This window comes from Carcharodon carcharias, chromosome 6 (assembly GCF_017639515.1).
Source record: "Carcharodon carcharias isolate sCarCar2 chromosome 6, sCarCar2.pri, whole genome shotgun sequence".
NCBI classification, from domain to species: Eukaryota; Metazoa; Chordata; class Chondrichthyes; order Lamniformes; family Lamnidae; genus Carcharodon; species Carcharodon carcharias.
Genome location: NC_054472.1, coordinates 9244068 through 9260979, shown reverse-complemented (window position 1 = coordinate 9260979; position 16912 = coordinate 9244068). Strand labels below are relative to the sequence as shown.

General features: G+C 44.3%; 1 protein-coding gene and 1 long non-coding RNA gene across 3 annotated transcripts in view; one reads left to right on the top strand and one right to left on the bottom strand.

Moving 5' to 3' along the window:
- Positions 1 to 10353, bottom strand: part of LOC121279025 — a 26447-nt gene extending 16094 nt beyond the window's left edge. Inside the window, exon 1 of the long non-coding RNA XR_005943315.1 lies at positions 10248 to 10353. This is a non-coding gene — a long non-coding RNA (uncharacterized LOC121279025). The remainder of the gene's footprint in view (positions 1 to 10247) is intronic.
- Positions 8799 to 16912, top strand: part of fbxo32 (F-box protein 32) — a 24140-nt gene continuing 16026 nt past the window's right edge. The window contains exons 1-3 of one of the 2 annotated variants that reach the window (XM_041189773.1): positions 8799 to 8906; positions 9089 to 9302; positions 14127 to 14239. In XM_041189773.1, the coding sequence (XP_041045707.1) occupies positions 9190 to 9302; positions 14127 to 14239 (226 nt within the window). In that variant the 5' untranslated portion in view covers positions 8799 to 8906; positions 9089 to 9189. The remainder of the gene's footprint in view (positions 8907 to 9088; positions 9303 to 14126; positions 14240 to 16912) is intronic. The other variant, XM_041189774.1, reaches the window with a different exon arrangement.

The following is a 16912-nucleotide window of genomic DNA, read 5'->3' as shown; positions in this document are numbered from 1 at the left end:
TTTTTATAACTATGAATAAAAGTTTTTGGAGAAAAAGGGAAAACAACACTTTTTTAATCCTCCTGTAATCTTACTCCCTGGTTTTTGCTCACTGGAAATTGATCTTCAGTTTCTGGAGACTCCAAGGCAGTAGGGTTGACAACTCAGTACCATAGAGAAAGACTGAACCAATTCTTTATTTCTATTTCCTGACTGACTTAAGTTTTGCGATTTAGCCATAAATAATTTAACCGTTACATCCACACGCACCTCCTATGTTAAGTTCGTCCATTGTGATTGCCCATATCTTACTGGTGTCATCTGTGATTCCATTGGTAACACTTTCACCTCTGAGTCAGAAGGTTGTTGGCTCAGGTCCCAACTCCAGAGCGTTCATACAAAATCCAAATTGACACTCCTAGTTCAGTGTTGAGGGAATGCTGCACTGTCAGATCTGCTGTCTTTCTGATAACATGTTAAGCTGAGGCCCTTCCTGCCCCATCGGCTGAATGTAAAGATTCTATGGCACTATTTTGAAGAAGAGCAGAGGAGCTCTTCCCATGGTCCCTGGCCAATATTTATCCCTCAATCAACAGCAATAAAATAAACAGATTTCCTGGTCATTATCACATACTGCCTGTGGGATCTTGCTGTGCACAAATTGACTGTAGTGTTCCCTACACCACAACAGTGACTAAACTTCAAAAAGTACTTCATTGGCTGTAAAACGCTTTGGACCATTCTGAGGTCATGAAAGGTGCTACAGAAATGCAAGTCTTTCTTTTTTTAAGAGAGCATGTCAAAGAGTATGTTACGTCCATCAAACGTTCTAGTTTCCTACCTCCTAATATCTTGTCTTCTCTCTTATATATTATTTGTTTTGGGGGTGTGAACAAAATTGGCTAGGTCTCATTTCCCAGGGAAGGCAACAATGAGCTGTTACAAAACCAGAAAATGCTGGAAGACCTCAGCAGGTCCAACATCATCTGTGGAGAGAAAAACGTTTTGATGACTCTTCCTCAGACAATGAACTGTTGTTGGCCTTGTGGTGAAGGTGCTGTTAGGTAAAGAATTCCAGGGTACTGACCAGACGTAGATGAGGCATTACAGGCATGTTACACATCAGGCTGGAGTGTGCTGTAAGAGAACCTGGAGGTGATGCTGTTTCCCATTATGTTGCTGCTTTTTTTCTCCTTCTTTAGAATAGAGGTCACAGGGATGGGGAGATGCTCTCAAAGGTAAACATGGGTGAGTAGGTGCAATGTTTTCTGTTGTCTGTACATAACCACGCCAATAGTGGTGAAGGAAAAAGACCTCAAAATGCATTTTGCACAATAATGCTGCGGTAGGTAATAAAATGTATTTATTTATTGGACTCTACAGTAAATCATTGGGTTTATGTTTTAAATAGCATCTACAGAGCAGGTGCAGTAGGAAAAGTTCCAATGAAGTGAGTCACAGGATGGGACCATGTGTTTGTCTTGTGATTGCCTGTATAGTAATCTGATCTCAAGGAGATGGATCAATGAGTTCAGATCGATTACAAGAATCACAGCAGGATGGACCTGAATTCTGAGAAAACAAGGAAAGGGCAATTCCATTTTACTCTTTTTCCGGGGGTATTTTTAGAAGTTCGGTGATAACGTTTCACATCATGGACAGGCCTTGTGATTGGAGAAATGTTTTTGTCCCCTTTAGGCTGGCAGTACACACGAAGAGTTTTTGAGTGTACACATCCTGCAAAGCAATGATGAAATAAGTGAGATCTGCAGCAGCAGGTGGCATTGCTGACAAAGCTCGGGTGTTTTTACAGCTGCCCCTTTGCAACAAGTTGCCTCACCTAGAAACAAGATCCAAAAAAATACTTCTGGGGCTTCCGTAATAGTTCCAATAACAAGCTGATTAGCTGGGCTAATTAGAAAACAACTGAATCAACGTTCCTTCTACAGTTCAAAACCAAAAAAGTATAACCATAATTTTGGCCTTTTATCAGGGCTGATAATTGCCTGCCCTTTATTTACATTTTATTTTTAACTCAACCTGGCATCCTAGCTCTGTGCCTGAAAAGACTGACTTCAGGACCTTTGTGCGTTTGTGCTGCATATATCCTGGGAGCGGCCACATGCTACAGGGTGGACTGAGAACTATAACCTCATCCATTGTAGCGCCACTTCCAGCTGACTCCTCAACCATTGCACACACTGGTTGAAGTCCTCAGTGCCTGCACCTTACTCTACAAAGTATCCTTCCTGCAAAGGTGAAACAATAACTTACATTTATACAACACTTTTAAAATAATTAAACATTCCAAGGTGCTTCACAGGAGCATTGTCAGACCAGGATTTTGACAGCGAACCACACAAGGATATATTCGGACAGGTGGTTGTAAGGACTGACTGAAGAGAAGCGAGAGGCAGAGAGGTTTAGGAGGGGAATTCCAGAGCTTTGGGCCCAGGCAGCTGAAGACAAGGATGTCAATGATGGAGTGACAAAAATCAGGAATGCAGACAAGGCCAGAATTAGAAGAGTTCAGGGATCTCGAAGCATTCCAGGGAGGGATGGAGCGATTTGCAAACAAGAACCTCTCAGATTGGTGACCTGAGGCTTCAGGATGAACAACTCCTGGCCATCTGCACACAGACATCGGCTTTCTCATCTCTCACGCCCAGTCCGTTTGCCTGTGTGATCAGCGTGTCATACTGCGCACTTTCCCTCTGGTTTTCTGTTTATTGCATCCCAAGTAGATGCCTCTGCGTTCCAGCTTGGTAGGGAACAGGCTTGTGCCCCACAAAGCCTGGCAAAGATGCAGAGAGGTCTAGAAGCTTTGCCCTCTGTTCATTTGGTTTGGTATATCAATGCGAAGGGAGAAAGGAATAGGAGGATCTGTTGATAGGATTACATGAAGATCAAACCCGCAACCTCTACCACCTAAAAGGACACGGGCAGCAGATGCGTGGGAACACCACCACTTAAGTTTGCCTTCAAGTCGCATACCATCCTGACTTGAAAATATATCACCATTCCTTCACTGTCGCTGAATCAGAACCCTGGAGCTCCCTCTCTAACAGCACTGTGGGTGCACCCACACCACATGGACTGTAGCGGTTCAAGAAGGAATCTCACCACCACCTTCTGGAGGACAATTAAGGATGTGCAATGAATGCTGGCCTGGCTGTGAATGAATTTAAAAACAGAGGGATGGGAGGATGCTCGTGAGGAGAACAAACACCAGTATAGACCAGTTGGGCTGAATGGCCTACTTCTTGGCTCTAAATACAATGTATATGCTGTGTAACACAAGAGGTCAAGAAAAGGGATCCGAATGAATGCCTGAGGAACCAAGCTGACATGTTACTTGTGGTAGATAGACTGAAATCAGGGTTTCTTATTATCAGGTTCACATTTACATTATGTGTAGTGTAGCAGCATGAGGAGGAATACAAGTTGAACGTCATAACAAAACTTCTCTTCTTGGTACCTACATCCACTGAGTCCCATCTTCCACATTGAGATCACCAGGATAACACTAGAAGTGAGAAACCGTAGCTATAAGGAGAGATAAAAGCACTGCTTCCACTAAAAGAAAGACAAGAGAAAGTTAGCATGCCTGAGACAGCAAATGGCATGTTGTGCTTTATTGCAAGGGGATTGGAGTACAAGAATAAAGAAGACTTGTTAAATTGTGTGGGGCTTTGGTGGAACCACTCCTAGAATATTGTGTGCAATTTTGGTCTCCATATTACTGCATTGGAGGCAGTACAGTGAAGGTTCACTAGATTGGTCCCTGGGATTGAAAGAGTTGTCCAATTATGAGAGTAAATTGGATCTATATTTTCTGGATTTTAGAAGAATGAGAGGTGATTGAGATTGTGAATATCCTTCACAGGTTAGATGCTGAGAGGATTTTTTTCTCAGGTTAGGGAATCTAGAACATGGGGGCACAGTGTCAGGTTTAGGGCAATCATTGAAGTCTGAGATGAGAAATTTCTTCACTGAAAATGTTGTGAACCTTTGGAATTCTCTACCCCAGAGGGTTCTGGATGTTACATTGTTGAATATATTTAAGGCTGGGATAGACAGATTTTTGGTCTCTCAGGGAATCAAGGGATATGGGGACCAGGCAGGAAAGAGGAGTCAAAGCCCAAGATCAGCCATGATCATATTAAATGGCAGAGCAGGCTCGACAGGCCACAGGTCCTACTCCTGCTTCTATTTCTAGTATTCTGATGAATTTATATAGTGCCTTTCAAAATGTCCTGGCCATTTACTGTAAATGAAGTATTTATGAAGCGTAGTCACAGTTATAACATAGAAAATACAGTAGCCAACTTGAGCGCAGCAGGCTCCCAGTAACAGCAGTTGTGTTAACGAGCAGATAATCTGTTTTTTGATGTTGGTTGAGGGATAAATATTGGCCAGGACTCCAGGGAGAACCTCCCTGCCCTTCTTCAAATTGTGCCATGGGATCTTTCATATCTACCTGAGAGGGCAGATGGGGCCTTGGTTTAATGTCTCACCTGAAAGATGATACTTCCAACAGCGCAGATCATCAAAAAAGTGATGGAAGGGGTCATTGACAGTGCTATCCAGCGGCTTTTACTCAGCTATAACCTGCTCACTGACACTCAGCTTGGGTTCCGCAGGGTCACTCAGCCCCTGACCTCAATATAGCCTTGGTCCAATCATGGATAAAAGAGCTGAACTCCAAGGGTGAGGTCAGAGCAACTGCCCTTGACATCAAGACAGCATTTGACTGAGGGTAGCATCAAAAAGCCCTAACAAACTGGAGTCAATGGGAATCAGGGGAAAAACTCTGTACTGGCTGGAGTCATACTTAGCATAATGGAAGATGGCTGTGATTGTTGCAGGTTAATCATCTCAGTGCCAGGACATCACTGCAGAAGTTTCTCAGGGTAGTGCCCTCAGCTCAACATCTTCAGCTGCTTCATCAGTGACCTTCCCTCCATCATAAGGTCAGAAGTGGGGATGTTCGCTGATGGTTGAAAAATGTTCAGCACCATTCGCAACTCCTCCAATACTAAAGCAGTCCATGGCCATAAGCAGCAAGACCTGGACAACATTCAAGCTTAGGCTGACAAGTGACAAGTTACATTTGTGCAACACAAGTGCCAGGCAATGACCATCTCAACAAAAGGGAACCTTTTCTTGACATTCAATGGTATTACCATCCCTAAATCCTCCACTGTCAACATCTTGAGGGCTATCATTGATCAGAAACTGAACTGGACCAGCCAAATAAATACTGTGGCTACAAGAGCAGGTCAGAGGCTAGGAATCCTGCAGCAAGCAAATCACCTCCTGACTCCCCAGAGCCTGTCCACCATCTACAAGGCACAAGTCAGGAGTATGATGGAATACTCTCCGCTTTCCTGGATGAGTGCAGCTCCAACAACACTCAAGAAGCTTGACACCATTCAGGACAAAGCAGCCCATTTGATTGATACCCCATCCACCACCTTCAATATTTACTCCCTCCACCACTGATGCAGAGTGACAGCAGTGTGTACCATCTACAAGATGCACAGCAGCAACTCACCAAAGACTCCTTCAACAGCACCTTCTAAACTCATGATTTCTACTACCTAGAAAGACAAGGGAAGTAGATGCATGGGAACACCACGACCTGGAAGTTCCCCTCCAAACTACACACTATATCAGCCATTCCTTCACTGTTGCTGGGTCAAAATCCTGGAACTCCCTCCCTAACAGCACTGTGGGTGTACCTACACCACATGGACTGCAATGGTTCAAGAAGGCAGCTCACCACCACCTTCTCAAGGGCAATTAGGGATGGGCAATAAATGCTGGCCTAGCCAGCAACACTGACATCCAGTGAAAGAATGAAAATAAAAGCAGCCCCTCTGTACTGCACAAGGAGGGTTAGCCTGCAGCTTGTGCTTATATCCTGGAATGGGACTTAAACCCATAACCTTCTGATTCGGAAGCGGGGGATGCTACCCACTAAGCCACAGTTAACTGTGTGTACAAGGGAAGGCTGAGGAGATAAGGAGAGGTTTTTAAAATATAAAACATAAATAAGGGAAGATTATTTCCTCTGTTTGTGAAGTAAGGGACAAAGGCCCATTAATTTAAAATCAGCCCTAAGATAGCAAGGAGTGAAACTAGGAGAACGTTCTTTCTGTTTGGAAATGTTATAGCATGGAATGCATTACTGTGGAGAAACCATATTTTCTAAGAGTAGATTTACAGTGGAAATAATTTGTATTTATATAGATCTTTTAATATAGCAAAACATCCCAAGGTGCTTCACAGGAGCGTTGTCAGACAAAATTTGACACTGAGCCTCATAAGAAGATATTAGGACTGATGATCAAAGCTTGGTCAAAAAGGTCGGTTTTGAGGAGTGTCTAAGAAGAAGGGACTAGAGGAGAGAGGCAGAAAGACTTAGAGAGGGAATTCCAGAGCTTAGGGCCTAGACAACTCAAGGCACAGCTGCCAAATTAAAACAGAGAAATTAAAATAGGGCATGCTCAAGAGGCCAGAATTAGAGGAGTGCAGAAATCTCCTAGAGTATTGAGGCTGCAGGAGGTTCACCTTCACCTTATGCCCGAGAGTTAGTTTCAGCTGTTCCCACTGCAATATAGTCACTTTGGAGCAAGTAAGTGGAGATCCCAGATTTTCCAACCTCCTCACAGCACCAGTGAAGCAGCATCTCTGAAGCTCCGATTCAATCTGCTTCCTCTGCACTTTCAGGCAGTATATTCCAGGTCACAACAACTCACTGTGTAAAAAATATCTTCTCATCTCCTCTCTAGTTTTGTTGACAATCAATTGCTGTTTATTTTGGGCTGCAAAGCTTTATATTTTCAATTGCACACTGTTATTCAGCCACGAGCAGTGTTTCATTATTTATTTAATTGCATACTTGACATTGCCCAGAACTCTGCTGCCTGTGTTTTAACACGCACCTCGTCCTATTCGCCCATCACCTCCTGTTCTCTCTGACCTACATTGGCTCCTGGTTAAGCAATGCCTCAATTTTAAAATTCTCTTCCTTGTTTTCAAATCCCTCCAATCACCCCTCCCCACCCAATCCCTGTAATCACCTCCAGCCCTACAACCTTCTGAGATATCCAGGCTCCTTCAATTCTGGCCTCCTGAGCATCCTCGATTTTAATCACTTGGCCATGGGGTTGCCAACTCTGGCTGGACATGTTCCAGGAGATGTCAACAGATGTGACATCATTGAGCGGGTTCGAGGGAGCACAAGAGAGGAAAACACACCAACTTTATTTAGGCCAACAGGACACATTTGCAATTTTGCAGCGAGGGTGAATAACGATTAAAGTTTAGAGGGAAAAAAAGCTTGATCAACTATTGAGGGGCTTGGTGCAAGATCCAACATCATGGTTTCAAACTGGAATATTAAAAGCTGCTAAAACCGAGGAGAAAATAAATGTTTTCTTCTCTCTCTATCTCTGTTTTGAATGAAAAGATCCGAGGTGAAGTGACCTGAACCCCGCTTGCTCCGATCGCACTTGAACAAACACTTGCTGTTCGTGCCCAACCTCTCAATGAAATTCAGACCCCGCCAATCCCATCGCAGCCGGCCAAAATCCTAGCCAATCGGAGTCCTCCTGACATTTGTTTCCCAGTGTAAGGTTTGGATTTGATTGGGTGGCATTGCAGATGGTCCAGATGTGATGTCACTGCATGGCAATGCCTCATGATGGGAGTTATGGTTTCTTCTGCTTCTTGGTGGGTTGCTACCAATGACTGGTGGTCCAGCCACGGCTCAGAAGTACGAATTATGTGTCTGATTTGCTTAAAATATCATTTTAAAATCTCCCGGGTTTCTTTCCATGGCCACTGGGAGATTGATGCCAATTCTGGTAGATTCTGGCCTCTCCAGCAGGGTTGCAACCCTACTCCAACATTGGACTGCATACCAGATGAACTGCATGTGGTTCAAGAAGGGGGCTCACCACCACTTTCTCAAGGGCAAGCAGGGATGAACAACAAAGGCTTGGCCTTACCAGTGACGCTCACATCCCATGAAAGAACAAAGAAAAGGATTGGTGTCTGTGCCTTCAGATCCTAAGCTCTGGAATTTCTTGCTAAACCTCTCCTCCCCTCCTTTAAGATGCTCCTTAAAATCCACCTCCTTGGACCAAGCGTTGGGTCATCTGTCATCCCATGTTTCCTTATGTGGCTGTCTGTCAAAATTTTGCACTCTCATGCTCCTTGGGACGATTCTATTGCGTTAAAGGCGCTATGTTAACGCAAGTTGTTGCAATTCAGCCACAAAGGGCGTTCAATTATTTACTCAGCAGCTCCAAATATTCTTGCGCAGATGACACCCTGCGTCGTAAACTCCTGTCAAATTGGGAGATTCGGCTTCAAGCGGAGCTGGTGGAACATGTTTGTGAGTCCCGTGCACACACACTGACCTCTCCCTAAGCAATAACAAGTTGGTGGAAACAAACATAAAGTAAAACTAGATCTGCATAAGGAGGTGGGGTGAGCTACCAGAGAGGGGCTGGGGTGGGGTGGGGGGGGGGGGAGGAATGGATTTGTGTGGGAGCTTATGATATTGTATATGTTGCCCGAAACCCCCCCCCAACACTGATGTTGTGCAAACCGCAGCGAATCACGCTGTTCCAGAGGCCGAACAGGGGTGGGGCTGGGGGAAAAACAATGTGTCATGTGAACGAGCGGCATGATTTGGGATTGCACTGTGCAACTTGACCTGGAAAGGGGGGGGGGGGGGGGAGGGCGAAGGGAAGGGAGGCGGTGCAACGCTGTCTTCCGGCAACAAAGAGGCTGGATAAATAGCAGTCTGGAGCAACTTTGCAGCTCCCAAAGAGACAAGGAGAGGGAGAGTGAAGGAACCACGTAAACACACAGAACTACAAGGCGAGAGGGATCCAAAGCGGAAAGCAAAAGTGTGTGTGTGTGTGTGTGTGTGTGTGTGGGGTGGGGGGCGGAATAAAAGCGGAGAGCAATTTTTTTGCAGCAGAACACAAAAAGAGGAAGATCGGAGGATGCACAATTAGCATCTCTGCTTTAAAAAAAACACGCAAAAGGAGTGAATTAAATATCTCTTTTCCACCCCTTTCTGCAACAGCATCTGAAGTGGGGACTAAAGTTCCTTAAGTGACGTTATCGCTATTTTATTCTCAACAAGACGCAGCAGCAGCAGCAGCGACTTTGTTCCTTGTTCTGAAGATGCCGTTTTTGGGTCAGGACTGGAGGTCTCCCGGACAGAGTTGGATCAAGACCGACAACGGCTGGAAAAGGTCCAACGATGAAACAAATAATAATGTAACTCCACTGAACAGGTCAGTCAAACTTTCTGTGTCCCCCCCAACTCTTGTGATCGGCGAGAACTCCCTGGGATCGTTTGCATCTTGCCCTCTTTTTCTTAAAATTTTTTTTTAAAAGAAAGAAATTCCGTGTCATTTAAGCGAGGCTTAGATATTGAACGCTGACTTCGAACTTCACCTTCACCGTGAGTGGAGAGGGAACGGGCTGGGAGTTACCCTGGGCAAGAATGGGAACTAAAAGATTGAAACTAAAACGGGCGGAAGAGCTAGTTTTGAGCCGAGAGGTGTTGGAAACCGCGTAAGGAAATGGGGCGGGCGAATGAAGTTGGTCCTGTCGCCAGGGAGCAGCAGGAACATTTGTTAATGGAACAGGAATAGCCTCTGTCTGACAGTAAACGCGCAAGCAGAGTCTGCAATCTCGTGATGGGAAATAATCAACAGTGTGTCGTTTTTATTTTCAAAACTGGGGTTTCTAATTATGGGCTCCACAAAGTGGCTGTTCTTCGGCGAAAATGTGACTGGACGTTATGTCCTGTGTACTCTTGAAGGATCCTGGAAGAATTTGGCAGCAGATTAGGGGTTTGTTTTTTTTTACACGCCACTGGAGAGATGACGTTTAAAGGCCAGATTTCTGTTATATTGAGATTGTGGCTTGGGTCAGAAAGGGCAGCGAGAGCATCATTTAAAATAAAAAACCAAGCTGTCACAGTTGAACAGCTGGATAAACCAAACAGAAACCAGTGACAGCATTACATGTAAACTCGACACTGTTACAGACCAAACAATAATCAGGGGTGGAAAAGTTTTTGAAAAATATTCCTGTGAAAAGTCAGCACCTTTTTGATTTATTTACTTGAAGCCTCTGGGTATTTTTTTTAAGTGATCATACTACATCATAAATTCACCTCTGTTTGAGTTTGCTGGGAAACATGCTGAAAGTGTTGATGAAGGACAACGTACCTTCTGTTTGCTGCACTGTTCTTGTCTAGGATTCAAACAAGCAACTCTTGTCTATCATTGTGTAACCGGTTATGTTCCCTCCGCTTGCCTGGTGACCTGACGATACCTGATCTTTACAAGACCCATGTTGATGAGCTGCCAGAATAGTTGAATGACAGCTGTTCTGGCAGATATATTTTCCTTTGGTCATTCTGGGTTTCTGGGAGTAAGTTGGATTTACTGGGGTAGCAAGGTTCTTGGTGAAGGGGAAAGAGGAGTTGTCAGACAGCTAATGTTTGGCGCTGAGCCAGCATGAGCTCAGATGGCCAGTGTCAGCAGCCTCTTCCCGACGTGGGTGGCATTTTTCGGGCGAGTCGGATCCATGTCCAGACACGTTCCCACTCTGACAATGATCACAAGTCAGGGATGAGTTGGGATGCTCAAAAGCAATGCCCAGACAGGTACCAACAATCAGATCTGGAATCTTCTTGGTTTGCAAAAAGTCAGCCCTAACAACAACAACTTGCATTTGTATAGCACTTTTTGTCGTAAAGATATCCCAAGCTGCTTCACAGGAGTGCGGTCAAACGAAATATGAGCACCGAGGCATAAAAGGAGATATTAGGACAAGTGACCAAGAGCTTGGTCAAAGGGGTAGGTTTTAAGGAGCGAGAAGTGGAGAGGCTTAGGAGGGAAATTCTAGAGCTCAGGGCTCAGGGTTAAAAGCTCCATCCCCAGAAGTTGGGCAATGTAAATCAAGGATGCACAAGTAGCCAGGATTAGAGGAGTGCAGATACCTTGGAGGGATATAGAACCATAACAACCAGTGCTAAATCTTTGACACATCCATCAACTTAAATATTGATTCCTGCCACCACTAACGCACAGTGGCAGCAGTGTGTACCATCTACAATTTGCACCACAGCAACTCCCCAAGGCTCCTTCAACAGCACCTTCCAAACCCGAGACCTCTACCATCTAGAAGGACAAGGGCAGCAGACACATGAGAACACCACCACCTAGAAGTTCCCCTCCAAGCCACTCACCATCCTGACTTGGAAATATATCGCCATTCCTTCACTGTCGCTGGGTCAAAATCCTGGAATGTCCTTCTTAATAGCGCTGTGGGTGTACCTACACCACACGGACTGCAGCGGTTTAAGAAGGCTGCTCACCACCACCTTCTCAAGGGGCAATTAGGGATGGGCAATAAATGATGGCCTAGCCAGCAATGCTCACATTCCCAAGAACATATACAGTATAACACTACATGATGTCCTTTAAGGTTGGTTCAAAAGAGTTCCTAAAATATTACTTTTGAAATACGGTCGCTTTTTTGGCTTTTCCAAAGATTTCTGAATTGTTAAGATTTTATATTTGTCATGATAAAAATCATCAAATACAAGCACTGTTTACAGAACATGCTGGAGTCCACTCCTGCCTCAATGGTGAGGTAGGATTACAGGAAAGGGGTGGAAACCTCTCACTTTATATCGTGCCAAAACATTAAAATATTTTCTCAAGATGATTAATTTTTCCCCACTTTTTTCTTTGGCAAACATATAAATTTACGGAGGAAGCACATTTACTTTGATGCATTGCATGCTGGGCAATGATACTGCAAATATAAATGTTCTTGGGAAGGGTTTTTGGGGGGTGTGGGGAGGGGGTAATTCATGGCGGTGGTGGGGGGACTTTAAAATTTCTGCCAGGCCATCCAGGGGTGATGTCAAGAAGCACTTCTTCACATGAAGGGTAGTTGAAATCTGTAACCCTCTTCCTCCAAAAAGCTATTAAGGCTGCTGGTCAAGTGAAAACACCAAACCTGAGATTGATAGATCTTTTTTAGGATAAGGGTGTCAAGGGTTATGAAACCCAGATGGCCAAATGGAGTTAAGATTCAGGTCAGCCATGATCTGATTGAATGATGGAACAGGCTCGAGGGGCTGAATGGCCTCCTGTTCCTAAGACGAGGGAATACCACAGTTTTTATAATGAGTGACACGATTTACATTGACAGACGAGGACTGATAGGACATCAAATCGCACTTTGAAAGCAGTTGCTTCCTTTCAGTTTGTTTCATTCCCCCTCTCACCCCCACCACCCCCGCTCCCTCCACAGACCCACTGTATGCCAGTCTCTTTTGCATTTCTCGACGTTGGCTGGCTGACTGCCAGGGAGCCAGTTTACAGGCTGCTGGGTAACATCTTTCAAATGTCTTTTGCAGCAGCCTCCAGCTAGTTACTCTGGATAAGTATAGAATGGAAAGAGTTGGCTGGAGCCAGGAGGACCTGTGTGTGCAGTTTTATTGCATTCTCTGTTCTGCAGGGTGATGTTTGTTTTTCAAATCTTATTGAGCTCATTCTACAGACATGGGACTGTCTAAGTCAAGCCGCGGATCAATGTTATAAATAACCTGCATGTGGTTGGCTGTTCAGAACCAGCTTTTCCTGCTGAGTGGTGACTTGTGGCTACAGATTGACATGTCTGTTTAGAATCTTGTACTCCCCACCCACCCCCACCCCCACAATAATAATAACCTTTAAAAACAAAAAGTGCTAAGGATTATTCAAACTATAAGGCCATGTAATTCTTCTTCTCGTCAGAGCAACAAATGTTTTGAAGATTTGAAACTGGTTCTGCTGGTGTTTATGCTTCACACGAGTCTCCTCCCACTCCCCTCCATCTCACCCTATCAGCACATCCTTCTATTCCTTTCTGTCACGTGTTTTGCGTGACTACAGAACCCTCTTCACTTTAACCTCCATCACTTCACAGAACAATTTGTTCCAATCTATAGAGTGCGCCAGTGTGAAATTTCATCCTCTTATATTTGTGTATCAGATTCTGAAGTAAGAAAGGGTTTAACTTGTAGGAACAAAGACTTGTCGAAACAAAAGTTAATTCATCAGCACACAAAGACCTTGGAAATCTGGTGGAAATTGATACAATAGTAAAAGAAAATTCACCTTTTATTGAAACCAACTCTGAAATGGAGCTGGTTAGAGAAAAGGCTGGTCCCAAATTGAATCCACGGAGCTGACATTCAATGCCTTTTACAACTATTAAGTGGCATGGATTGGCAGTTAACTGGTTTGAAAGGGTTTATATTAGTTGGAGCAAAGTCTAGTGTTGCTACCTGAGCAAGTTGAGGCTCAGATGCCACATAAATACCAGTATAGGGTTGGGTGGGCAGTGCAACTCTAGTCACATCCTTGGAGATTTTGTCACATGCCCTCCTGCCTCTAACTACCCCACCCCTACACACCCACCATTGGTCACCCAGCCTGTTTATTATTCAAACCCCTGCTCCTTCCCCAGGCCCATTGGAAAGCAAAAAGACTTCATGTTATCTGACTGGTTAATTTCAGTCAAACAGACTTTTCTGTCATCTCCAATATTTTTGGAACCAAGAAGTGTTCAAAGAAAAAAGAATTTTGATTTTTCCCTGTCTCCCTCTCTGATGTCCCTCTGATTTCTCTCCTGGGTTGGCCTGGAGACTTATCTTCAATTCCTGGAGATTTATCTTCAATTCCTGGAGGGCTGGCAACCCTAGGTTAGGTCAGATGCCTTGTTTCTGGGCAGTGAATTCTATGCAGTTTTCTGCAATTGTGTATCTTTAGCTTAAGAAGTTTGTGAGACGTGTCCAGAATCTCCCGTTCCGTGCTCCGATCAAGCTTCTCTGCACACTCTTGTTCAGAACTGGAGAAATCAGGCTGTGGTTTTTGTATCTTGTGCACCCTTCCTCCCCCACAGAGCAATGAGAAATAAAAACATGTTGATGGGTTTTTATTTCCTCACCATGACCAGAAGCAAAACACATTTCCTCTCAACTTTAATGAGTCATGTTTTGTGCTATCTTACAGTTCAGTTCATGTGTGACCTTTGTCTTTACATAGTTTCTGTGATGAAGAGGAGTTTAATAAGGAGAACTTTTTGAACAGCGTTGGCTATGACGTGATGACAAAGAAGAGAAAGAAGGACCTCCTGAATAACAATACGAAGATCCAATGTAAGTTTTCGTCTGTCTTTGAGTACACTTCAAAATGTTAAAAATGAATGATCTCTTTAAAGCATAACTTTTATCCTCCAAACCCATCCTTTGAGAACGTGGTGTAGTTTTCTCTTTGGATAATGTTCTACCCGCTGGAATTTCCCATAATGGCAGTGGTAGTTGGGGAAGAGTTGGCTACAATGCTTATCCTCCTCCATTAGAGAAGAATTGAGCACATTAATAGGATTCTTTTTTGTTAGGTATTTCAGTTTGAAGAAGGAACCTGCATTTACACAACACCTCAGGACATATCAAAGTGCTTTGCAACCAGTGAAGTATTTTAAAGTGTGGTTGCTCGCATAACAAAGGAAATGTGCCTGCCAATTTATAAACAGCAATGTGATAATGGCCAATTAACTATCCAGATTTGCCCACCAAAATATCACCTCAAGCCATCACAACAGCGGAGGTGTTATGGCTCAGTTGGTGGCGCTCCTGCCTCTGAGCTGGGAGGCCCTAGGTTCAAATCCCATTCCAGGATTTGATGGTGAAGGAACGAGTGTTCATGATATGGCCCTTCGGGTAGTTAATCAAATCCTCCTACACTATCCTCCAAGGAAAAGGGTGTGAAGATACAGAACAAGCAAACTGAACCAGTGTTGTCCCCTCTGTTGCTTGTCTTATTGAAACATATAAGATCCTGAGGGAACTTGACAGGGTGAATGCTACAAGGATGTTTTCCCCCTGTGGAGGAGTCAAGAGCTAGGAGACACTGTCTAAAAATTAGGGGTGTCTGATTTAAGACTCAGATGAGGAGGAATTTTTTTTTTCTCTGAGTAATGTTAGTCTGTGGAATTTCTTCCCCAGAAAGTGGTGGAGGCTGGGTCATTGAATACATTCAAGACTGAGTTAGACAGATTTTTATTGACGAGGGAGTCAAGGGTTATGGGGGACAGACAAGAAAGTGGCTTGAGGCCACATTCCGATTAACCATGAGCTTATCGAATGGTGGCATAGGCTCAAAGGGCCGAATGGCCTACTGCTGCTCCTAATTCTTGTGTTCTTGTGACCTTTTCGTTAAATGACTGCTCTTGACCCCATGACAATCAGTGCCAGAAGCATTTTCATTCCCCATTTGGAGACACCTCCCTTTCAGGGCCACAGATTTGGCAGTCCAGTGCTGAGTGGAACACCAAATCTGCAGCGGAGTCCTACAACTAGAGTTGGACCCATCTGATTTACGTATTCCCACAGGCTTCTGTCTGAGTCGGATATGAGGCTCTGAGACAGAAGGTTGTGAGTTCGAGTTCCACTCCAGAGACTTGAGCACAAAGTCTTGGCTGACACTCCAGTGCAGTCCTGAGGGAATGTTGCACTGTCAGAGATGCCCATCTTTTGGCTGAGACATTAAACTGAGACCGTCTGTGCCCTCTCAGATTCCATGGGACTGTTTATGAGAAGAGCAGGGGAGTTCTTTGCAGTGCCTTGGTCAATGTTTATTCCCCAACCAATGTCACAAAAGTAAATTACCTTGTCATTATCCCTTTGCTGTTTGTGAGAGCTTGCTGTGTGCAAATTTCCTGCCACATTTCCATAGATTACAGCAGTTCTGCGCTTCAAAAAATATTTCATTGGCTGTAAAGCATAAAGTGAAGCCCTGAAAGGTGCTACACAAATGCAAGTTCTTTCTTTGCTATTTTCACTGGGGAATTGCCATGTGAAATATGTATTGTTGAAGTTTTCTTTACCTCCCAGCAGGTGGACAGTAGGGGATGGATATGGAGCTGTCCTGGGGAAGCAGTACTGATTCTGTTGACCTTATCTAAAAATGTTTCAAAGCTCCTGAGAGATTAGGCTGATGGGATTATGTCAGTGTTGTTCCGTCTTGGCTACCCTGAGATTAGATTGCTGCTGTCATGTTCGGTGTTGGGGGAGGGAGAAGATAAACAGGTTGCTGTCAGGGGGTTTAAGTGTCTGGTTTATCAGGCCTGCCACTGCCTTTTGGGTCATAGGCCTGGAACCTCCTCAGAGTTACTCCCACTCTACCACCACCATTACTTAGCCAGAAATGCAATGAGAACTCTGATTGTGTGTAAATGGGGATTGCATACACTTACACCCCAGAAACTCTAAGGATATTCCTGATGTGGCATTTTTAATATCAAGGCCATACGTGGCGTGTACAGCACAAAAACAGGCCATTCAGCCCAACAGGTCCAGACTGGTGTTTATATTCCACACGAGCCTCCTCCCCACCCCTCTGGTCTCACCCTAACAGCATATCCTCTTCCTTTCTCCCTCATGTAATTATCTAGTTTCCCCTTAAATGTATCTATGCTATTTATCTCAGTTACTTCCTGTGGTTGCAAGTTCCACATTCTCGCCACCCTCTCTGGGTAAAGAAGTTTCTCCTGAATTCCCAATTGGATTTATTTATGACTATCTTATATTTATGGCACTAAGTTCTGGTCTCCACTGCAAGTGGAAACATCTTCCCTTTGTCTACCCTATCAATCCCCTTTAAAATTTTAAAGGCCTCCATCAGGTCATCTCTTAGCCTTCACTTTTTCAGAAAAAAGCCTAGTTCTGGTATTATCCATGTAAATCTTTAAATGTACCAAAGGTAGATGGTTTGAAGGGGTTTCTGGTCAGGGCCCTTAGTTTCAAAGGGCTGGCACAGGCACAGTGGCC